Genomic DNA, 25,075 nt, shown 5'->3' with positions numbered 1-25,075 from the left:
AACGCTTAGGAATGTTTGCCACGCCACTGCATCCCGAGATTGCGTTAAGGCTGAGTCTCATAATCCCACTGCCAAACAAAACCTAAGTTATTCTATTTGTATATTTGTTTTTTAATTTGAACGTCTGTCCCTTTTGATATATTGTAAAATGAAAATCTGTCAGGAACTAATAAAAGTGTTACAAAACTATGATTTCATTCATATTCGGTTCTAATTGTTAGCTACCTGCATAGAAATACATGAGGTCAGACTTAGAGTTCAGCCATACCGGTGTCAATACAGAGAATCTGTCTGTTAGTATAGTTTTAAGTTGGCCATTTCCTGATAATCTAAGAAGAAGAAATTTTTATTTTCAGAAACTTAAGTTATTTTACCAAAGTATAAATTAACAGCAAACTATTTTGCAATACAAGAGTCAGGTAGATGGGTTTTAAAACTTAACGGTGTCACAGCCTATTTTCTGAAAACAGAGTGTGTTCAAATAACTAAATACAGAAATATTAATGATCGAGCAAGTTCTTTACTTTCCTCAGTTTTTCGGGGTTCTTGGTAATGTTGAGGATCTCTTTTGTGTGTGTTGTTCTATTTGTGCATGTGTCACCTGGTTTTTTTCCCTAAAATTCAGGTCTATGTCAACACCTTTCTGGACAAGATCCCCTTCTAGCTAAACTGGAAGTTGAAAATTTAACGGAGCGTGTGCTGTGAATCTGTAATTTTAGCTGTATTACACTATTTCATCTTTTTAGCTGTATTACACTATTTATTTTACTATTCAGTTCATTTGATGCTTATGTGGAGTTGTGACAAAGCTGAACCTACTTGATAGCTATTAAAATATCAACTATTTTTTGACGACATCAAATGCCACCCTGATGAGCTGTACACTGGAAATGGGTCACCATAAAGAAGACTAAGAGCTCACAATAGCAGCAATAACAGGACAGAGAAGATGACCTGCAGTTACGCAGAGAAAATGCAGATTTCGGTACAAGGATTATGCAAACTGGCAGAGTAAGAAAGTACGCAGTCACCTTTATTTAAAAAATAGTCTTTCTACCACTCGAGCTTGCTAAGAAGAAACTTGATGGCATCAATCAAGTACACTCTGGAGCAGTAACGATTCCCAAATAGAAAAGGGTGTGAGACGGGCACTGGGATGGGGAGGATGCTTTTGTCGCTGTCTCACGTAGACTGTGACCGCATCAGCAGTCGAGACTGCATCGGTGTCCTGATAAGCGTCACTTTGGACTGAATTGCTTGCCGGTGAATGTTAAAGTACGGAAGCTTTTTTTTTTTTTCCAGGTTAAGCTGTTATAGTAGTTTCATTGTTTAACAGATTCACACTAGAACATGCATCAAGACTGAAGAGTCTCTTCAAAAAATGAATAGTTGTATACTTTTGATGGCAAAGAGAACTCGGGCGTGCTAGACGTTCCAGCAAAGTACATTAATACTAAGTATTTAATATACAAGGATGGCATTCACATTGTTGACTTGCGTAATCATAAACAAAAGTACAAAGGAAGGTCTCTTAAAAAAGAATCAAGACATTTGCACAGTCGGTTTATCAAACTACTGAAGGGTGGGGTGTTGCATTTTTCATTCTGGTTTTAAGAGAACTTCTTCATGAAGTGCAGTTTCAGGTACGCGATGGTGAGGAATATTACTGTCATGCAGGCGAGAGCCAGGTGGTTCTGCCAAAGGCCCCAGCTACTCGCATCAATGCCTTGCTTTCTCAGATATTCATCTCCGGTACACCACCTACGGATAAACACACACACATTTATAAACTTGAGTCAGGTTGAAGCATCTAGGAAGATCCCTAGAAGCGGTAGTGTGATGTCATGTCTATAGTAGGCCAGGCAGACACCAGCTGTGTGTTACTATTTTATTTTCTGGTTGTCAATTTGTTTTCCTTGGAGCTACAGTCGTTTCCTGTGGGAAGCTGAAATGGATTTTGTGAGGCTGTATAATTGCACTGTGTGTGTCTACGTGTTTCATTCAACGCAGTTTAAAGAAAAGTGAGAAGCGTAATGCTAGATATTTCTAGTGCTGTAACTACTAAATATGACAATAAGCAGAGCGTTCTCTGCAGACAATGTAAAAACCCAGTCAAAACTTCATTTTCCATATAAAAACTCACAGATTCTGCTTGCCATCAGTGATTATCTCACAAACAGACTAATGCTCTAGGACTTTGTCAGTTGGGCGGTGGGATTCAGAATCACAGAATCACTAAGGTTGGAAAAGACCTGTAAGACCATCAAGTCCAACCCCCAACCCAACCCCACCATGCCCACTAAACCATGTCCCGCAGTGCCACGTCCACACGTTCCTTGAACACCTCCAGGGATGGGGACTCCACCACCTCCCTGGGCAGCCTCTTCCAATGCTTCACCACTCTCTCTGTAAAGACATTTTTCCTAATATCCAGCCTGAACCTCCCCTGGCGCAACTTGAGGCCATTTCCTCTTGTCCTATCACTCCTCACTTGGGAGAAGAGACCAGCACCCACCTCACCACAACACCCTTTCACATAGTTGTAGAGAGTGATAAAGTCATTTTAATGTACCAAAATACTTACGGCTGGCTTATCTGTCGATAGTTATCATTGCTGATTAAATGTGTGTTGTTACTGCTGCCGCAAAAGGTCAGACCAGTCAACTCATTGATTTGTAAAGCCTGTTAAAATAGAAGAAAAAATGACAACAGAAATTAGTAGGTAAAGGAATGATACATTAACAAGAGGATATATAATTAAATTCAAATTTATTCTAAAAACATGATGGTATCATTATTTACTACGTTGGCAAAATCCCCATTTTTTTAACCGAGCGGCATGGTTCTTTTTCTTTTCAGAGAGGAATGTATGCAGTCCACAACCTGTAATGCACGCATGGCACCAGGCTTTAACACCTCCCCAGGCTAGACTTATTTCCGCACAGGCATATTAAAGCCCAGATTTCCCTGCGAAACATCACCCTGGCTTAAATTATCAAAAATTAGGAGAAACGTTTTAGCTTGCCAAGTTTTTGTTTGATTGACGGAAAAGAGAAGAATTGTTTTGTAGGGATAACAGTGTTGTTTAGTCCGTATCATTTTCACCCAGCTGCATTCCAGTGGACGCAGTTGTTTAGTGTCTGTCTCGTACGACGTGTTGTCAAGTTACAGAAATAAGCTCTTCGAAACAGTGGGTGCTGGGTGATGAGAAGCCTTTCTTGTTTCAAGCTGCTGCGCTACGTTCTGAGGTTGCTGTATTTAACTAGGTTACCCTTTGCTCATTAGCCCATAAAGCTTGGAGTTTTCTTTATCATGAGTAAAGACATTCCTTTCTAGCAAATCTTTTCCAAGTCTGTACACCAGAAAATACAGCACTTACTGTCATTCCGTAGCGAGGGATGCTGAAGTATTTGAGCCAGGAGAGCCAGGACATGATGCTTGTGAGATTGACCAGCAACCCAGAGAAGATCTAGAGGCAAGGATTACAAAAAAGCCCCAACAACAACAACACAAAACCAAATTACAAATTACATGCCGTTACCATGTGTTCTTCTCTAGCTCTTGACTCTGCTGCTTCAGATTAAAACCGAGTGGGAAGGCATTTCTAGAGGAAGAAACCCTTCCAGTGGAAGAACGGGGGAGAGGGAAGGAATCATCTCCGTTACCCAGCTTTGGGCCATAACCCCACGTGGTCCTTCTCCCAAAATGAGTAATGGGGAATGCTTGCACCCGCGCATTAAAGCCGGATGCGTCCCGCCTGTGGGTCCCACATGGGTTCACATGAACTGGCTGCTGTTACTCGGGCATGTGGAGCTGTTGGAGGTGTGCGCTCGGGTTTTGCTTGTGTGCCCTGAGTCTATGGCTACGCGGTTTTTGGCTGTTGGTTCAGCACTGCCTCACTGTTTATGGTGCCTGTCTTCTAACTGTCACCTTTTTGTGTGTTGTCTGGTTCTAATGTGCCCGATGGTTGGCTCTGCACCTGAGGAGGGCAACTACGGTTAGTGGTCTCGGAGAGCAGGAGGCTGCAGGTCACCTCCTCAGCCAGCCGAATTTGTCTTTGGCAACGGTAAAGGAGAGTGAATGAAATGTAGCTCTAGGCAGCTCTTCTGCCTCCCAGGCAGTACGCTGGCTGCCAGAGCCACAGAGAAGGCGGCCGAGGAACCGCTCTCCCTCCCCCTCACACCCAGCCCCCTGGTCCCCCCGGTTCTCATTAGTCAAAAAGACAAATCAGGATATTCGACCCCACAGTATCAGAATCTTCAAATCAGACAAATCAGGACTTGCTTGACCCCACAGCCTTTTTTTACAGAATTCAGCTGAACTCCGTGCTGGTGGGCTTTCTAGATTTCAGCATTTCTAGGATTTCAGGATTCAGTCTAGAAAACTGAATAATGCTACTCACAATCATAAAAACAAATGTGATAGTCATGAGCAGGTTTGCTACAGCGACCACGCTCTGTCCTGCTGCAATGGCTAGTGCCATAGAAGTGGCTGTGTAGGACACCATCATAAGGGTAAACATCATTGTAAAGAAGGCTTCTACTGTTGGTTTCAAACCTTAAAGATCAGAACAAGAAGGGTTTCAGTATGATCCTGCCAAAAGCTCTACCATAACCTGAACACCATCCTGACCCACGTAGCGTATCCGACCTACAGAATACACGTTGTCTGACTGCACGGGTCACTGAGACCCAAGCCTGCCGTGGGGCTTGTGACAGCCCGTGTGTGTGCGTGCCCTGCCGACGGCGGACGGGGTGAACGAGCAGCATGCCTGTAACTGCAGTAACACTGGAGACAGCAGGCTGGGTAGAAGTTACAGTACTGTGCTCCGCGCAGTCCAAGGTGAAGGCTTCACTGGGGCTTCAGGTTCTCTAGCAAAGGAGAAGTTTCTAGCGCGCTTCCGCGAGCAGTGGTTGTACAGCATTTTGCTTGCTTCCAGCAGAGAGCTCTCCTAACGGACCTAGGGACCTTCGGCTGGCTATGGATTTGGTAGTAAGGTCTAGCTCACTCCAGTTTCGCGGTCTGAGAGCCTCTTGCTGATGCGGCCTTTTTTCCTATATCTTAGGGAAAAAACCTCAGCCCAAAACGAACTGTGATTATTTTTAAATTTCGCTTGTGCTTTCAAGTTTTTGGGACATCCCAAAGGGACGTCGTGATCTGAAACCTTACCCTAGGAAAATGGTCTGCTTGGGACATGTTGCAAGGATGACGTTTGAAGGTGTTCTAGGGTTATAAAAGTTGGTGCCAGCAATTTTCAAAGTCTGCTCCCTAACCAGAAGGCATTTCACCAAGAAGAACAAGTTGATATTAATTCAGACAATATTAAGTTCTTAAAACTTTTTCTTTGATAGGTGTTCTTGACGGAAAAAGTATCTTGTAGAAGTCACCGGAAGCTAGGATGGCCATAAATGAAAAGGAATAAATCAAACCTAAGTAGTAATGGTTATGGCACGCTTCCTTCTAGGGCCAGTGTTGATGAGGCACGTCACAGATTTTGACATGAATGCTTAAATCTCTGAAAGTGTGTCTTTTTTGCTAAAAGCAAGCGCAGTAACCACTGCCAAGCCGATGAAGTGCTTTAGCCTATGTAAATACACAGGTATACATGCACAGCTATAAAGTGGGAGTGCCTTCTTGATTTATTGAGGGGGTTGTAATGGGACTGTAGGAGACCATACTTGCCTAACATGAAGTAAATGATACAGGTGAAGATGATGCTTGGTATAGTCCTCATGGGTATTAAATCAGCCATTAGCTTTGAGATGAAATATGCAGATGTTCTGTAGTACCCGCTGATATATTCATGTCTGGAACACAGAGATATAGACAGCATATTACAAATTTAATCACTAAAACCCAAGAAGATTATTTTCACCTGGAGACAGATGAATTTAGCTCAAACTGGAAAAAAAGAGTTCTTTCACGGTTTGGCTGTAATGCAAACATCCAGTAAGCCACACACTGCAGTAATGGGGCATTTTCATATGCAAATGACTATGGATACTTATGCACGTAATTTTTAGTAAATGTATGTGTCATGTTGTCAGAGAGAGAGAGGGTAAAGCTTAAATAATTCTCCTTTTCTGTGTAGTGTAATCTGCGTAGCTTTAAAGAACCCAGTTAGATGATAGCATTTACTGTCCTCACTAGCAAGTCACCAACTTATTAATCAATACCTAAATTTGAGTATTCAGGGTTTTTTTTCCCTACATATGTAATAATTTTAAACTCTGAGCCATTTGCAATCATAGGTACCATTTGGGGGATTTACAGAGAACTCACTAACAGGCTAAGAGAGTATATTTGCAGTGAGCACTAACAGTGAAATAATTTGGAAACTCTGCACTAGGTGTACTTAAATGACAATTAGCTACAGCAGGGCAGACACACAAACTCTCTGACAGTAGTCCCTGTTAACTTTTTTGTATGTTCTACTTACATAAATATCTTTTTTTCCACAACAAAGAGTTCAATAGCTGAGATGCTGCTGAAACACTGGTTGGTGGTCAGAAAGAACATTGCACCCACTCTACAGAAAGGAAAACAGCGAGCCGTTATTAAAAATGTGATGTGAACGTAGGGTTTCCACTACAGCGTAAGTAAATCCAACCGTAGTGCCTGGAGCTCGGCAGTATGTGACCTCCCGTCCCGAATTCCAATGGAAAAGGCTTGGCTACAAGTCTGAGTCCGTAACAAACCTGATGTAGACGCGGTACAGGCAGCATTTGTTATTTGCATGCAAGGATGGTATGTTCTCTGATGCAGTCAAAGGATAGAAAATGAACTGATTTTCCTTTTTTTTTTTTTTAATGTAATTTCCTGACACGTTAAAAATTCTCCGTCTGTGAGGCATTTGTCTGATGCGAACTGTGAGGAACTGAATAAGCGATGTGAGAAGTTGTTATCACCTTTTCCATTAAAATTTAAGGCTTTGCTTTCACACTTTCATATCCAATTTAAAACTGGGCCATTTTTAAGTAAATGCTAGGAAGTGTTGCAAGACCAGGAACCCAGAGCTTGCTTAGTTGCAAACCCATTTGTCAGGTCATGTACGTACAGCTGTCAAAAGGATACATAGCCCAGAATAATTTTAAAATCTAGCTTTAGATTCACCTTCTGACTTACTGCTGGTAAACTCAAGTGTGTATATAGAAGCAGTTGCAAGATCAAAGCTTTAGTTACCCAGGTTTATGTAGCCAAGGCTGTATTTTTTAATCTTTAATCTTTTTATCTTGGGGAAAGCTTTGCAGCGAAGAAGTTAAAATGCTGCCATGCTGAATTAAGCCTTTGTGGTGGGCTGACCATCACTTGTGTGGTGGGCGCTCCATCACTCCCCTCCTCAGCCGGACAGGGGAGAGAAAATATGATGAAAGGCTCGTGGGTTGAGATCATTCAGCAATTACCGTCATGGGCAAAACAGACTCAACTTGGGGAAATTAGTTTAATTTATTACCCATCAATTAATTTATATAATGAGAAATACAACCAAATCTTAAAAACACCTTCCCCCCACCCCTCCCTTCTTCCTGGGCTCAACTTTACTGCTGATTTCTCTACTTTCTCTCCCCAGAATGGGCACAGGGGGATGGGGAATGGGGGTTGCGGTCTGTTCATCACACCTTGTCTGCCGCTCCTTCCTCCTTGGGGGGAGGACTCCTCACACTCTTCCCCTGCTCCAGCGTGGGGTCCTTCCCACGGGAGACAGTTCTCCACCAACTTCTCCAACGTGAGTCCTTCCCACGGGCTGCAGTTCATCACTAACTGCTCCAGCGTGGGTCCCTTCCACAGGGTGCAGTCCTTTAGGAACAGACTGCTCCAGCGTGGGTCCCCCGTGGGGTCACAAGTCCTGCCAGCAAACCTGCTCCAGCGTGGGCTCCTCTCTCCACGGGGCCACAGGTCCTGCCAGGAGCCTTCCTTCAGCGCGGGCTTCCCATGGGGTCACAGCCTCCTTTGGGCATCCACCTCCTCCGGCGTGGAGTCTTTCACGGGCTGCAGGTGGATATCTGCTCCACCATGGACCTCCATGGGTGCAGGGGCACAGCCTGCCTCGCCGTGGTCTTCTCCACGGGCTGCCGGGGAATCTCTGCTCCGGCACCTGGAGCACCTCCTCCCCTCTTTCTTCCCTGACCTTGGGGTCTGCAGAGTTGTTCCTCTCACATATTCTCACTTCTCTCTTCCCCGGCTGCCCTTGCGCAGTTGTTTTTCCCCTTTCTTAACTATGTTATCCCAGAGGTGCTACCACCGTCGCTGATGGGCTCAGCCTTGGCCAGCGGCGGGTCCGTCTTGGAGCCGGCTGGCGTTGGCTCTATCGGACATGGGGGAAGCTTCTGGCATCTTCTCACAGAAGCCACCCGTGTAGCCCCCCACTACCAAAGCCTTGCCACGCGAACCCGATACAACCTTTTTAATATGCTGTCTGCTGTTCAGCGTTTTCAGCAACCCGACTGGCACTGCGAAATGTCATCCTACAGAAGCAGCGTCACTCACTTCGTTTGGACTGCTTGTCCAAACGTGGCACCCAGCGTGGCAGGGCAGAACTGCACCCCCCTCTCAGTTCTGCAGGGACCTTCCTAGAGGCAGAACACCTTCACTTCGAAGTCGCTAACGTAGGCTTGGCCTTACCTACTGATGTGAAGGGAAGCATTTGCTTTAAAGAGGTAGATATAATTCCCAAAGAGCTCATGGGTTCCTTCTCAGCCTCCAAGCTGTTCGTTATCCTATCTCAACGACGAGGGAGCTTTATCAAATTTTTGGATATCCGTTACCTAAATTGACTAACCTGTTCTGTAGTCCAGCGATGTCCTCCGTAAGTCCAAAGAAAATGGCACCTACAGCCAGTCCCAGGAAAGCCGTAACACACAGCTAAATGTTGAAAAGAAAAGAAAAGAAAATTATTACTGCTTTCAAAGTTTCAGTAGGTTTTTTTGAAATACGCAGCGGGTGAGTGTAGATGGACAGGAAGCATGACCCCAGCATGACGTGCACCTCAGCCAAGCTCCTTTCCCCTACCACTGTTTCAGCCGTTCTCGGATGTCGTGATTAAGTTAATTGGTGATGTATTGCAACACGGTTCCTCTCTCCCTACTGATACTCTCCACTGTTCATCCTCCTTGGGACAGACGGTGACTCCCCATCCGCTGTCAGCAACAGGGGTAACTTCAGCTCTCGGGCTGACCACGGCTCTTCAGCCCAGCGCTTCTGCGGGGGTTTCTCTGGAGCCGTCTCAGTGCTACTTTGAGTTTGGCAACCAATAACCAAAAGCAGTCTTCCCTGACTGCCGGGTTGGGGATGAGAGTTTATTTTCATGCTCCACAGGGTGTAACCGCTGGGCTCTATCACACACCTTACTCATGGGATTGTTTTTAACATGAGCAAGACACTACGATCGGGCTGTAGGTGTACTGATATTTGCAGTCTGTAACACAATTTAAATAGCAAAGATACCAGCTGCCTCAAGGGTGTAATTTAAAAGACTGAAGTGTGTACATCACGCTTTTCTAATGCTAAATGCAAATGACAAAAATCTCAGGAAAAGCGATGGTATCAGGCAGTTCTGTCATTTTGAAGCCCGAGCAGCGCATGAGTCTTAACACTCTAAACCACTTGATCCCTGGTACCCTATCGCTAAGATCCTGCCGAAAGGAGCAAACGTCAGGGATAATGCAGCTCCTAAGCCAATTGCAGTGGAAAGCCGGGATCATATCAAGAGCAATTTGGAGGAGATTAATGAAAAAAGGCTTTAATGAGCCGTGTACCCCTCAAAGAATGCTGGTAAAATCCATCCCTAATGAGGGTGGGGAGATAGAAAAGATTGTGAGAAACAAGTCAGGACCGTTAACCTCGGGGTATTAGGAGAACCTTGAGAGTCTAATTCTTGTCACAAGGTCAAGCTTTTACAAAGCAATTATTAAGGATCTCCATAGTATCAACGTACAGACACACACACGTACTCAAAGCCTTTTCACCTCGGGGATTCTGCACTCATTTCCCCTCCACACTGGCCGTTTGTTCACTTATTATATAAACCATGGTGAAGATAATATATACGCCTTGGCTGGGGACCAATTTTTTTATTGGCCTCTCTAGAATTGCTGAGAAGTGCAGCGGGAGTTTTGCTGGTGCTGGGACTGCAGAGTTTGGCTCGTGAATTAGGGGATTCCTGAGGATTAGTCATTCTGCAGAGGTCAGACAGGCATTCATTTTTTTGAAGGCGATGTGCAGCTTGGAAGAAATCGACACTTTTGGTGTTGATTCTTCTGAAAAAGCAGCGCTAATAGGGCCAGTCACGTAGACCATACTCATCTTCCGTGGCAGGTGTTAGACCCTATTGTGGTCTTCATCACATCTTCACCGGAAGACACCATCGCCATTATGAACAGTCAAATGACACACACATTACGATACTGTGAAAATATTTTTACACCTGAGCCAACTGCCAGCACTTCATTGTGTGCTGAAGTTTAATTAAGTATGCAAGTGTGCTCTGTTAACTTTCCTTGGCGGGGGAGAAGATTTGAGGCCAAACCCCACAGTGCCAAGCCTGGACAATTAGAGTCGAGTCTGAAGAATGTTCTTGAGCAAATGTGTGAAACTACTTGGGATATAATCTGCTCCTGGCCAGGAGCAGCAGAATACCCTTCTGGAAAAGGTCTTGCCTCCCAAAATCTTTCAGTAGTCCCAAATTAATTACTGAACAGTCTCTCATGCTGCTCATTTGGGAGCATTCAGGACACCTTCTAGTGAATCAGATTTCCAGACCTTGAATGCTCTTTTTTCAGATGGTTACTGCAGTCAAAATATCAAGAGGCAAACCCATCCCAATGACTTATCATCTAATAAATACAGGCGTGGAATAAATTCAAAGTATAGCACAAAAGGATAGATATAAATAGCGTTACCTGAGCTATGGAAGCTTGAGGGTTTCCTACCAGATTTTTAAATGTGCGCTTGGACACCCATTTCAGCTGATGAAGGAAGGAATTGGCATAGGTGATTTGTCGGAAAACTGCTTTTGTTTTCTTTTTATTTCCCAAAGAAATACTCTCTAATACTGCTTTTGTTTCTTGGTAGTAGGCAGAGTTGGAGTATTTTTCTGCTAACTTCTCAGCCAAGGTTTTATTATATTCAGTGCGTTCTTCAGTGCTCTCTGCTGAAAAGATTAAAAAGAAATATGACCGCTTCTGTAAGGCATGGGAAGATTGTTTAGGAGTTAAGCCAGGAGAGTTATGTTGGGTTGGGAGAGTTAATAATGAACCAGAAGCATTAATACGCACATTTAGTTCCAGTGATTCATTGCACTCGGTCTCATAGCATGCAATTCAAAAGAGTCGGTATAAATAAGACCAAACCTCTATGATTGTCTGTGCAACCTGTGCCACAGGTGGTGGCTTCACAGCAGGCTGACTAGGTAAAGCCTTGTCTGCCGATGAGGTTTCAAACTGGTGGTAATCTGACGTTTAATCAAAAAGTGATTTCCCCCCCACCCCAGGTTTCTGTAAGTGATCTGTTTCGCAGATCTGATGACCTAATCCTAGACCTCCCAGACTTAGATCCAGGTAATCCTGCATGTGTCTACTGCAGTCAAACTTTTGAGTCGGTCGTAAAGAAACGTCAGCTGGAGCTCCTTTTTTTTCTCAACCGTAGTCCAGCGTCTGCTTTTCCGATGACAAATACGTGTGTTGCCAGCTATAAAATGACTCGGACCCTGAACACAGTCAGCATTTTTGTAAAATGCTGGTTGCTTCTTTGGTAAAGACACAGTGAAACGGTGCGTTTGGGCACATAGCATAGTCATGATTTCATTTCCCTTTTTACTCCTGGGAAAAGAGACTGTGCTATTAATGAGTAGCAACAGACAGGATGAAAAAGCATGCTACTGAACATAGGTGAGATTTGATTTGTTAGTTGGGGGATAATTTCTGCCTTCACAACATCAGGGAAGCATCAGGAGAACACTGGTCCCCTATCTCTACTCCCTCTTCCCACCCTTCCAGAGGAAGGAAAATGGTAATTTCATAACAGATAGCATTAGGTGAAAAATACAAGTCATAATTTCATCAAATTATGTCCCTAACTGGAACGATCGTCCTGGTTTATCGTCTCTGCTTCTGCAGGACTTCAGTTGGTTTGCCTCGAAGATGAAAGAAGCTCTTTCTCTGTGTTGAGAGATAACAAAACCATTCCTTACATTGCCACACATTATAACTTCAACACAGGAAAATATTCTTTCACCTGTAAAATCTCGTAATTCAAGCGTGACACAAAAGTATACAGGTCAGTTTATGAAGAAATGGATAGCAATGATAAATAACTAAATACCTATTTATGAGAGGGAAACTTGCATAGACAGGAATATTTTATATAGTAGGGCTGTATGTGAATTTGGTACTTATTTCAGGTTCTGCAAATTATTTTCCACGTATAAACAAAAAGGATTTAGGAATGGAGTGGGTTGGGGTTTTTTTCCCTTTAAAGCAACATGAGAGGATCGAGTGCTCCCTCAGTAAGTTTGCAGACGACACCAAGTTGGGAGGGAGTGTTGATCTGCTGGAGGGTCGGAAGGCTCTGCAGAGGGATCTGGACAGGCTGGATCGATGGGCTGAGGCCAATTGTATGAGGTTCAACAAGGCCAAGTGCCGGGTCCTGCACTTGGGTCACAACAACCCCCTGCAACGTGACAGGCTTGGGGACGAGTGGCTGGAAAGCTGCCCCGCAGAAAAGGACCTGGGGGTGCAGGTCAACAGCCGGCTGAATATGAGCCGGCAGTGTGCCCAGGTGGCCAAGAAGGCCAACGGCATCCTGGCCTGTATCAGAAAGAGTGTGGCCAGCAGGAGTAGGGAGGGGATCGTGCCCCTGGACTCGGCGCTGGTGAGGCCGCACCTCGAATGCTGTGTTGGGTTTTGGGCCCCTCACTCCAAGAAGGACATTGAGGGGCTGGAGCGTGTCCAGAGAAGGGCGACGGAGCTGGTGAGGGGTCTGGAGCACAAGTCTGGTGAGGAGCGGCTGAGGGAGCTGGGGTTGTTCAGTCTGGAGAAGAGGAGGCTGAGGGGAGACCTCATCGCTCTCTACAGCTCCCTGAAAGGGGGTTGTGGGGAGGTGGGTGCTGGCCTCTTCTCCCAAGTGACAAGCAATAGGATGAGAGGAAACGGCCTCAAGTAGCGCCGGGGGGGTGTTCAGGCTAGATATTAGGAAAAATGTCTTCACTAAAAGGGTTGTCAAGCACAGGACCAGGCTGCCCAGGGAGGTGGTGGAGTCCCCATCCCTGGAGGTGTTCAAGGAACGTGTGGACGTGGCACTGCGGGACATGGTTTAGTGGGCATGGTGGGGTTGGGTTGGGGGTTGGACTTGATGGTCTTATAGGCCTTTTCCAACCTTAATGATTCTGTGATTCTGTGATTCTGTGTAACAGGGCTCAGCAGTACATAATACTTTCATGCATACAAATAACCATACGCTTGTACACCATGGTTACTGGTTGTTTGACACCTGTAAGTGATTTTTCTGTGTTGTGCTGGATGCCTTCTAGCAAAATACATGTTATGATAATTTCCCTCAGTTCTGTGTTTCATACCTGGGTTAGTTTCGTCAGTCTTGCTCATTGCCACTGCAGTGGAGTCTCCATTAATGATGTCCAGGAAAAAGTCGGCAGGGTTGTTGTACGGCTCGCACACGTAGCCTGCGGTGAGAGCATTACAAGACCTAAGCGACGGTTGTGTGACTGGCAGAAAGCCATGCATGGCTGTCGTGAACACAGCCCCGCCACTGTGCCCGCCGCGCAGCCTACACCATCGGCTTTGCAGGCTTTGAAAGGTCCGTGCTTACCCAAGAGATGAACGGCACTGCCGGACGGCTCTGTCAGTGACAGCAAGGTGACAGCTGGCAACGTGCCCTTCTCAACCCCAGCTTGGGCTTTGCCGGATTAAGATGCGCCCAGGAGGCGTTAATTAGAGGTCAGCCCTACCATCCAAACCCACATACGGCTCAGGAGGTGAAACACCACGAGAAATGCTTATCCTGTTAAAATCCTGGGCTTGCTAATACACACTGTGTCCAATTCTGATCCAGCGCTATTGGCATGTTATTCAAGTTAGTGCAAACTAAAGATACTGCTGCAGTTGGCCCTGCTGTGAGTTGTGCTCACCGATAGACTGGAAGTACTCGATGGTGTGCTGAACGGGCCCGTGGTACAGCACCCTCCCCGCGGCCAGCAGCGTCAGGTTGTCAAACAGGCAGAATATGGAGTACCGAGGCTGGTGGATGGAGAAGATTATTGTTTTTCCTTGTTTTGCCATCCTGAACGTGAAGTGAAGAACGACGGCGATGTTAACTTTGCGAGTCGATTCAGCATTTAGAGAAGAGAATTTGCAAGTTCAGTTAAGCCGTGGTTAAGTTTGATTAACTTGGCGTGCCAGAGAGGGGAGGGAGAAGGGGGAAAAAAAAAAAGAGAAAAAGAAAATATTTAGGTCATATTTACAGTGTCTGTGTGAGAAAATAAAGTTCCCTCTCGCTGGGAATGTTGTTGGAGGGGAAGGTCCTGGGAAGGTTTTGGTGCAAACAGAAAGCTCTGGAGAGAGGCGCTTGAGTCCTCTTTGCTTGTAGTAAATGCAAAATGATGTAAAATTTACAAATAGAGAGCGTGTTGTGCTTGTTTTCCCAAAGATAGGCTTGAGCTTTTGTGATGGGGAACAGCTAGCTGTGTTCTAACTATCATCCATATTAAAATCGACCACCTTACCAGACTTACAACAGGCATTTTTATCACTTTTCTGGCCCAGGCAGACATGAAAATAAATGAAGCTGCCCGTGACAGCGATCACGGACAAATTGCAGTCCTGGCACGCACACGCTTTGTGCAAGGTGCTTTGTGTACTTCTGCGAGCAGCTGCTTTGGAGTGAGAGAACTCACACAGCCTTTTTCCTACCCTCTTTGCAGCCTTGGCTCGCTGGTAAACAATTACATCTCTGATTTCCCTGTTTGCTCATTCTAACTGTAATTTTAAGTCAAATACAACTGAACTGTAGCAGAACTGAGTGGTGAAAACAGGAAGCTGTTTCCAAGGCCATCACCTTTTCAGTAGCAGTAGGACAGCGTTGGCAGTGCTGGCATCGAGTCCCGTCGTTGGCTCATCCAAAAACAAGATGGCAGGATCCGTGATGAGCTCCATCCCAATATTGGTCCTTTTCCGCTCTCCTCCGGACACCCCGCGACTGAACTGGGTGCCAACCTGCCACAAAACGAGAAACTTGTCTCATTTGGCCTGATAACAAATACTTGAGTGAACAGCATCCTACCGACATGGCAGCATTTGGGAAGAGCTGTAAGAAATTTTGACCCTACTCTCAGGTACGGCTGTAGATGTTACCACGCACATAGGCAGTTTCTTAACGTTAGCATTACCGGGGTATTCTCTTTTTCTCCAAACACAGACTACCCTTCCCCTTCCCCGCAGAGCATATGGCAGTATCAGCGTGGAGTCTGTACCGATCGCCATACAGAAATGTTATTTATTGTCATATTACTGAAATAGTCTGTTTAATTTTACTTTTTTTTTTTTAATCTGCCATCTGATCCATTTGGTTGATTAAATACATCACTTAATATTTGTTTGTGACTTAAGAACGATATTTACACCCCTTACCTTGGAATCTGCCACTTTGGTCAAACCCAGTTCCTTGATGATCTGATTCACTCGTTCGGTTTTTTCCTGTTCCTTCACTGACTTTGGCAAACGGAGTGCTGCTGAGAACTTCAAATTTTCTCTTACAGTCAGGGTTCCCATCACCACATCATCCTTCATTAAAAAAAAAAAAAAAAATGCAACGCAATGTAGGAACATCCTCCGTCATGCATGATATCAAAATAATAAATCAAAATAGCAACGTATTCAAAACAATCCCTCATGTAGTCTTACTTTATTCAGTTTTTTGGAGGTGTTGAGTGAGATGCCAAAGGGCTAAGGGGACTGAGGAGCAGCCGCAGCTGAGGTCACTATCCCTGTGCGTTTGTTAATGCAGCCTCAGCCTGCCGCAGGTAAGAGCCGGGAGAAGAGAAGGAAGGAAAAGAGAAGTTGGGTCCATGTGGGGTAGGGTGAAGGTTTTCCAAGCTTGTATCAGCAAAGGAGGAAGGAGGGTAGGTTTTTTGAATATTAGCTGCTTGCCTCTTGCAAAAGGAATCTGTCAGATGTAGGAAGTTCAGAAAGTTAAGTGTGTTTTGAGAGACTACCTTTCTGTAACATGCTGACCCTACTTTTATAAGGGGTTTTCATAGATGCACCTCTTCAGGTCTTGATAACCTGCCAGCACACTGCTGAGCAAGGGTAGTGGGGAGGGGAACGAAATGAAAAGAGGCATGCAGTTTTCCTTCTTTTGTCCTTCACATGTCTTTCTCCCCAGCCCACCCTGGCAGGACAAAGGTTTTCTCAGAACGGGACTTAGTGACATTGTCCCTGGGCAAGCGGAGGTACAAGCTGTATACTACCAGAAAGCATCATACTTGGAAAATACTCCATGTGTATCGGTAGCCCAAACGGAGAATGGGGAGGGATCCAAAGTGTCCGCTCCCATTGACTGTAGAGCATTAAGGAAAGAGACTCAAATACAAAGCAGAGTCTCTTTCCCAGCGAGGGTGGACGTGTGGAGAGTTGCTACTGCACCAGTCTCGATTCTTGAATCAAGGCAGTGTACTTGCAATACTGCAGCCACTTCTTACAACTGCAGTCAGAAGGGGACAATAAAATCCATAGAGTGATAAAAATTGTTTACCTGTACTACGTATCCAGAGGTACATTTAAAGTTGGCAGGCTGAGGAGCTCCATTGATCAAAATGTCACCGGAAAGCCCATGGGGATCCTTCCTTGCGGCCAAAATGTCGAGTAGACTAGGAGAAAAGTCGGTTACTTTGTCAGATGAGCGTGCAGGAGGCAAGCTCTCTGAACCACAAACCCAGTTCATGGAACGAACAGCTACATAAAAGTAACCCAAGTTAAGCATTTGCTATTTAAAACCCCCAGCCACCTTCAAGGGGTGAGTTTCTTTTGTCCTGGTTTCCTAAGGAAATGAGATCTGTGCAATTTCATAGTGCGTTTTGTGTCCGTTCGTTCAATAATATGAGCTTAACCTAGAACGATACGTAAAGATCGTGTCTCTGGAAAGTGTGGACTAAAATTGAATTACATCTTTGTCAAGTAAGCTGAGTGTCTTTTTTGAATTCACGTATTTCTCAGAAACCGGTGAGATTTGCACAGACTGAAATGAAAACAAAATCTTTCGCTGAAAGTATTGTCCATTGCTGCTAAATATGTGCAGGTTCATTTTCTCCTTGGTGTAATTTCTGTGTAAGGCAAAGAGGGCACTTACGAAGATTTACCACTGCCGGTGGGTCCCAAAATTGCATTCAGTCCTGGTCTCATGATGCCACTGTAGACAAAACAGAGATAGGTTTGACAAAATAGATAGGGTGTTCTTATCTCACTGTTTCATCTGGTAGGCTAGTGTAAATTATCTGTAGAACTACCTTCTGCATCCCATTAATTTTGGAATTAATGAAGCTGCCTGATCACAAATATTTATGATCAGTCAAACCCCACCTTAATTTTTATTCCTAATTCAAGAAGAACACAGAAACTTGAGTAAGATAGAGCAAAACCTGTATGCATGCTTTCCCCCCCATGGATCTCTAGAAGTGAAGCGCACACTTGCTTTAACCACGTTAAGTTCTAAAGGTATTTCTCTCTTAGCAGAGAGAATAATGGTCCCTGTAGATAGAACACACTAGGGGTTTGTCTCTACTTACAGAAACTGCAGTTGATAGTTTCTCTGTATCTGATTTTAAGCCACATAAAACTCAAAAGCCAGATAGAAAAGGTTTTTAAGTATTTGGGGAAAAGACCCTATAGAAATGATACACTGTATGGAAATACTGCTGCCTTATTTTTATCTTTTTGCTGCAGCATGTGAAGGCGTTGCTGCTGTTTTCCCTGACTAGCCCCTAAAATATGCGCTCAACAAGCTTCGGTGTACGCAAGGATCACGCTGTACATCATACATGCCTGTCTGTATGTTATGAGACCAGGCTGATCTTGACCTGCACTCTGGCACTGGTTATCTGCAATCCAGGTATCAGCAATCTGAGTACTTGGCTGTGGGTCTGGCCCAGTACAGCTGTTCTTAGGGTCTAATGACACGCAACCTAGGAGGCTTGGGTTTGCTCTTCCTGATGAGTTATTTGTGTCCTTCAGTTTCTTATTGTGGAAATTTATGGTTCCACAGATTAAGAAGCATACACATTATACATACGTTATGTTACGTTATAAGTGATTTTTAACACAAAACCCCAATATGTAACAAAACACATGCAGATGTCGCATTTTCTAAAAGGGAAAAGCATAATGTGTGTTAAACTTTGGCCTTTTACAGAAGCCACATGAGGGGCCTTCTGCTCACGTCGTTGCAAATGACTGATGTTGGTCAACTGAGTTGCCAATTGCTCTCTTGAAGAGAGTAGGGAAGATTTTAAGAGCTCTTGTTTAGGAGGTGTGGAAATTGCATGGGCAAAGAGCAGGACAGACGGAGCTCCACAAAAGGGTGAATATTTATGGGAGAAATTGGAGTTAGGGAGCTGAAAGTCACGGGTGAGTTGGAATGGCACGTTGTATGACTACTTGCCACTTAGCTTAACTACTGAACTGTGAAAGCACAAACCTTATGCATAGATTATTGAACAAAGGCCATCATGATGTGATTGCTTTACTGCAGTAGCGCTCAATGTTGAAAAGAAACCAAAAAAAGAGAAAACTTTCCATCTCTTCAAAGTTAACCTAACCCTCGGTTATATTACTGTCTTAAACATTTTAAGTTAAAACCCCCCGAATTAACCTGCCCAAAGGCCACCTTAGGAAAGGAGACGCAAGCGTCGAGGACAGGCTGTCGGTATCTCAGTTGAACACCACGGCACAGTGGGAGCCTTGCCAGGTAATGTAAAACGACCACAGCGGGCTCGGGTGTCCCCGTGCCGATGGCGGCCAGGAAGGCCGTCCCTCCCTGGGGCCGGGGAAGTGGCGCCCAGCAGCGTGAGCTGTCTGCTGTACAGGCTCAGCTCGAAGGAGTGAGGACCACTGGGGCCTAGCGGGAAGCTTAAGCACAGTTGATAGCAAACACAAAGTGACCATAGATACATACAATTTTCCTAAATCTTGATCAAATTCTGTATATTGCGCTTAGTGCCTTAGTGACGTGAGTGGACTCAACTGTCCAGACAGAAATAAAACATACACATACTCTAAAGAGATGTTTAAATACCTACTTGACATCTCTCAAAACTTCTTTATAGGCTGTTTTTTGACAACACAAGAACCCAGTCTTCATCTTCACACGGTAGTAGATGTTGTGGAAAGTTAGTACGCTTCCTCCCCTGCCTGCGAAGTCTGGAGAGGACTGCTTTCTGCTGGAGATGCCATTTGTATTCGAGTCTGACATCTGAATACTCAGGTGTGGCTGGCCTTCTGCCATTTTTTCTCTATAAATGAAACAAAAAAAAGGAAGGGGGAAGATTTCTTTAGGTATGGAGAGGAAAGATGTGTCTGTTGGGTCCGGTGTTCGGTCTCTCTCATCCAGATGGGAAGTTTGCGTCCTGTGGGCTCCGACCTTGAGATGACATGGAGCTGAAGGGGAGCTGGGTCTGCCGTATTGCCTCACTCCACATGCGGTGTTAGGGAGATAGAAGAGTCTCCCTCCACCCTGATGCTCTGTTGTGCTGGGTTGACCTTGGCTGGCGACCAGATACCCACCCAGCCGCCCTCTCAGGTGAACCTCCACTCCAGAGCACCTTTGTCACTGTCCTTGGCATTTGCAGGGCTCTTTCTCCCATGTTTTCTCACTTTCTCACAGCTGCTGCACGGCGTCTTTTACCCTTTCTTAAACAGGTTTTCAGAGAAGCGCTACCACCGTCACCGACACGCTCAGCTTTGGCCAGCGGCGCGTCCGCTGGTGCCGGCTGGAGGTGGCCGCGTCTGGCACAGGGCGACCCCGGGTCCCTTCTCACAGAGACCCCCCTGCAGCAGCCCCACTGCAGCAGCGCCTGGCCACGGGCATCAACTGCCTCTGTCCTCCCGGTACGAGGAAGCGGATACCTCTCATGGGACGTTATGCTCTTTGTGGAGGGCTGCCCCTGGCAGAGAGGTCTGTACATAAACTGCGCGCTTGTTGGAAACCACAGGTATAACTGATGACTCACCGGAAGATCGGCTCAAAACCATGGAGGTCCAAAAGGGCCTTCTGCCCGTCCATGTCATCTGACTTCTTTCTAGTTTTGGATGGGCTTAGAGTTTGCCCATTAGGTAGATACTCTTTTAAGGGGGTGGTTTGAAAGTAACGATACTCCTCCTACCTCCAGCGCTCCTGCGCAATGGTAACAAAACCTAAAAATTCCTGATTTATACTTTTAACCAAAATAATTTTGCCAAGCGTATAGCAACGAGGAAACTGACACCGCTGCCAAGTAATTCTCTTCCTTGGATTTGCTTTCTGTGTAAAAACGAGAAGGTAGTTGTGGAATAATTAAAGTTATCTCCCCTCCCTTGTCAGCCAGGCTCCTGCCTGTGCGCCATCCACCTGCACCGTGGGGCATCGCCGGCTGTCCCTTTTGCGTGCAGACCTTTGTCCCCTTTGAGCTTCCTAAGTAGCGCAAGGTCATTTAGGTGGAGGGCAGGATCTGGCCTCTCTTTATATATTGTGTTGACTCATCAAAGTTCAATTACTTTAATTGTCACGAGGGGAAATGTTAGTAATGCAATAGTTCATGGGAACCGAGAGGGGAGATGAGCAGCTAAGAGGTCTGGGATGATGAGTCCCGTACCTTAGCATAGTTACGCCGCTCACAGCAAGGAAGAAGGCAAATTATGAGACCGTTTCAGACATGCTGAATCAATTTGAGAGCAGTTCATAAAATGAGCGTCACAAAAAAAAAAAAAGCCGTTTAATCTAACACAGTCATACGGTCGCATAAAAAACCCCAGCCCTTATCTTGTTGGTTTGCGAAGGTTGCTTGGCAGGCAGCTGAAGTCTCCTTTGTGGCGATCAGCGCAGTGAAACGCTGGAAGCCCTACTTTCAGCAACAGGCCTATCTGCATGTAAAGGCTGGTTCATCTGTCTCCCAGCAATGCTGTCCCAAATCTAGCCCAAGGTTGCCTCTTCTGACAAAACCGCAGTCTTCTGTGCTGGCAAAACTATAAGGTCTTAATGTTTTAGTAATCGGTAATTTTGGCCCAATTTTCCTACAATGAAAAGAAACTGTGTTCCAAATATAATTATAATGGGACTAGCTTTAATTTAAGCTAAAATGGATTTTGAGGAAGTTGAACATCAATTACATGTGCAACATCTAAAGTCTGGAGGCTTTTTATTGATAAACTGCCTACACTCTTCTCTACTTTTGCTGGAGAAGACTTATCTACCTGCAGGAGGGTAGCTAATTTTATAAGGCTATTTATATAGTAATTTTTGGGCTAATCTGGCTGGACATCAGTCCTTGCCATTTGACAGCATGCTTCGGTAAAGTAGAGATGTGCATTCAAAACCGCAGTGGGACCTTTTCACTTCAAGTCTCACCATACGCTGAGCTGATGTTTGCTAGCATGCCGAGCAAGGTACCGAACACTCAACCGCAGAGTCAACACCATGGATAGGCATGACGGAATCCCTTCAACTGCTGGATAACCAGTAGAATGATGTGAGTGCCGAATTCTTCAGAAGACGGTGTGACTCTGACCTTGATAGATCACTGCATCTATAAGGTATCATCTAGATCAGTATTTTACTTGATCAGATTTTCTTCTCAGCTTAATGTTTCAGTATTACTGATGTAATGTTATGAGCAAATGAGGGAGAGCAAGGTGGAGTTTGACCTCAAGCATTATCAACAGAATAATTAAATTCTTCCTTGTTTCATTTGGGTTTGTTGGGTTTTTTCCAAAGACCGGCATAAAAACCTAACTCAGCACTTGCACTAAAATTTCAGAAATGCTTTTCAGAAAACAAACTTTTCATTTAGGAATGAACGAGATTCAATCTTCCAGACTGAACTTGACTGGCAGACAATAAGCACAGGATCAGAAACTATTTTCATAAATACAGGATCACCCTACTTTCACAGAGTCATTTTTAAGAACAGACAGTACGTCGAAGTTAAATTTAATTTACCAATCGAGTTATGATTAGATTGCACACATCTTTGCAAAGAACATTGCAGAAGCTAGATAAATAAATCAGCTAGGAGAAGGATTAGACATATAGCGGACAGTCCCTCAATGGCTATTTAATGCAGCTGTCGGCAGGAAACCTCCAGTTCAGGAAGGTCCAAGCCCACCGATCGCCCAAATCTGCCAGGGAAAAATAGCGTTCTTTGATATCGTCCCTGGCAAAGGCATTGGTTACTGGCAGCTATGAGTAGAGGCTGGATTCGGGTCTAGCTGAACCTCTGGTGTAAATCGGCATGGCCCTGCATGGCTGCAGCGCGCGTGTGCTACCGGCAGCGAGCGGGTGGGATGCTGCAGGTGGAAGACATGGATTTTTCTGGGTGCTGTTCCTCCTGACGGCTATCCCTTCAGGGAAAGGCGTAGTTGTGGGCCTACGCCATTTATTAAAGTAAAAAAATTCTATTATTTCAGATGTTATGTTAATATGAAAATAGCATTTTACACTTTCAGAGCTACTAGAATTTATTGCAGAAAGAAACTGCAGAATACTCATTCGCTTAAAACTCGAACGGTTATTTATCAGTTGCTGTATGAAATCTGTTGCTCTATGAAATCTCTCCTCTCAAAGGAGCGTTTTGTGTTCAAAAAATGTGTGGACGTGGCACTGTGGGACATGGTTTAGTGGGCATGGTGGGGTTGGGTTGGCGGTTGGACTTGATGATCTTACAGGTCTTTTCCAACCTTAGCGATCCTGTGATTCTGTAACCATTGCAAGGACTCGGTCACAGCAGCTCCTCGGGATGACAAAATGACGGAGTCCTGGGCATGCTGCTGGGAAGGGGCCTTGGGAAGTCCCGTCACCCGAACGGGACCATCACCGACCATCACCGACATGAGATCGGGGCAGCCGGGGCTTTGCCTGGGTGACTCGTGGAAACCTCCCAGAGAAGCCGTTTGGATCTCGGCTACGTGTGCTGAGAGAAGATGAAGTGCTAAGAGCGGAAATAACGCCTGTGTGCTAGAGTTAGGCTTTTGAGCGGCTTTTCTTTTTCGGAGCCCTTTTTTTCACTGCGGGATAAGTACTTGCAGTGAGATAAACAGTTTGGTATTTTACAAACCAGCCTTTCCATTTCTGATCTAGCAATAAACTTCCCCATAGGAACACAGGGGCATGCTCCTTTACAGCTAATGGAATTGTCAGCTTTTTTAAAAATATTTCTTTAGGCCTTGTTTAAAAAATGATTTATCACGTTTAATGCGACATACAGCCATGAAACGTTTTAAGTCAGAGCATGTGCAGGACAAAGAAACAACCATGATGAATGTTAAGCAAATCAATTTCTATGCAGGCTAAAAAATTCTTTAAATGAAGTTTCCTGGAATTCATTGCCAACGGCTTCCAAATATCTACTTTAGATCAGAAAGGAGCAGGAGATTCAATGACAATAGGTACTGCCTGCTGTATTCAGCAATATTCGTTAATATGATAAAGTGTTTTATGCCCTCATCATATCAACTCTGGGTATAATACATTACTTTTGCATCAGCTAAATATAAAATTTATGAACTGTTTGGGAGTTTTACAGATTTCATTTGTTTTCCCGACTCTTTCTAAAATATTTTTATTGCCACCGATTTCAGCAGCAATTTCAGTTCAAGCCTAATAGAAAAACCTTTTCCTCAGAGATATTTAGTCTCAGAATATTTTCTCAGGAGGCAAAGCACTGGATCTTGAGAGTTAACCTTTTAATAATGGCAAAATGAAACTACTTTCTTGAAAACTATCATGAAATCTCTTCACCCACTGTTTCGATGCACAGAAAAGGAAACTCTCAGTACATTACTTTCCTGCGTATACTTCTGAGACTTGTCAAGGATCAAATCTCATTTTCCCTACGTACACAGGGGCACTAAACAAAAACATAAACCACCAGCAAATTACTCCATTGACTTAAACCTACTTGAACCACAGCAATACCATACCTGGGGTCTTTCAAGCGATTTCACGAAACCTATCTGTACGCCTCAAGATATATTGTCTATATAAAAAGCTAAGTAACATTCATTCCTGCAGTCTTCCTTTGGCACCGGAGGGGTTTGCAGTTCAAATAGAAAAAAAAAAAAAACAATACTAGTGGAGCGCTAGTAAAATTTTGAATGGGAAAATTCACAAGTGCCTTTGAATTTTTTAAAATGCAGGCAGTTCTTCGAAATATTTTATCTCTGTAGAGAATAAGCGTTGAAATGACTTAAGGAGGAAGAGTTTTAGAGACGTAAGCAGCTTTCAGCAGTTTTCTAAAGGAAGCTGGCGCAAACCTTTTAAAAAAAAACTTTTCTTTTTTCTGAATACTTGAACCTGCCAGAGAAACCACAATTAAGTGAGCTATTATTTCTCCTGTTTTTAACGGATATGAGGTTTAGTCTTGCAACCTGCAAGCTGAAACAGTACAGTATGTACTACAAATGTGCATTTTAGACTTTGGATACATAGAAATTCACAGAAATTGTAAGCATACCTTTTTTTTTTTTTTCTTCTTCTTTAGTCGCACGCATTTACAGGGGTATAGATCGGCCAAAGAATGGATGTGGGGATGCAGAGAGGGCAGCGCAGCCCAGCACTGCCAACCCGGCACCATACAGTCCTCTTTCCCAGGAACACACGTAGGAAATTAAACCCGTTTCAGTAAATAAGGATAAAGCGATTCAGGCAATATGGAAGTTGATTGCCAACCGATTTACTAGGGATTTGTAACCTACCTTCTGTGAAAAGAGCCCTGGGTGTTAACTGGGGACCGAGTAAGCAGCGGTCTGTGCGTGCAAGCATTTGCACGTGTGTTATCTGCAGTGCATTAACATAAATGGGCACCCTCCGAGCATGGTAGTTC

General features: G+C 44.6%; 1 protein-coding gene across 1 annotated transcript; it reads right to left on the bottom strand.

Moving 5' to 3' along the window:
- Positions 1-1,610: 1,610 nt before the first annotated feature.
- ABCG2 (ATP binding cassette subfamily G member 2 (Junior blood group)) lies at positions 1,611-19,506 on the bottom strand. Its single transcript, XM_059826796.1, has 15 exons — positions 19,301-19,506; positions 17,356-17,415; positions 16,762-16,876; positions 15,639-15,791; positions 15,067-15,224; positions 14,141-14,292; positions 13,571-13,675; positions 10,899-11,149; positions 8,780-8,862; positions 6,440-6,529; positions 5,683-5,807; positions 4,403-4,557; positions 3,380-3,469; positions 2,585-2,682; positions 1,611-1,761 (listed from the first exon to the last, which is right to left on the bottom strand). Exons 1-15 carry the CDS (start codon positions 19,504-19,506, stop codon positions 1,611-1,613), a joined length of 1,992 nt encoding a protein of 663 aa, XP_059682779.1.
- Positions 19,507-25,075: the final 5,569 nt, after the last annotated feature.

The sequence above is a fragment of the Gavia stellata genome, chromosome 19 (assembly GCF_030936135.1).
Source record: "Gavia stellata isolate bGavSte3 chromosome 19, bGavSte3.hap2, whole genome shotgun sequence".
In the NCBI taxonomy this organism is placed as follows: Eukaryota; Metazoa; Chordata; class Aves; order Gaviiformes; family Gaviidae; genus Gavia; species Gavia stellata.
Note: the sequence above shows the minus strand (reverse complement) of the source record. Positions and strands in the feature narration are given on the sequence as shown.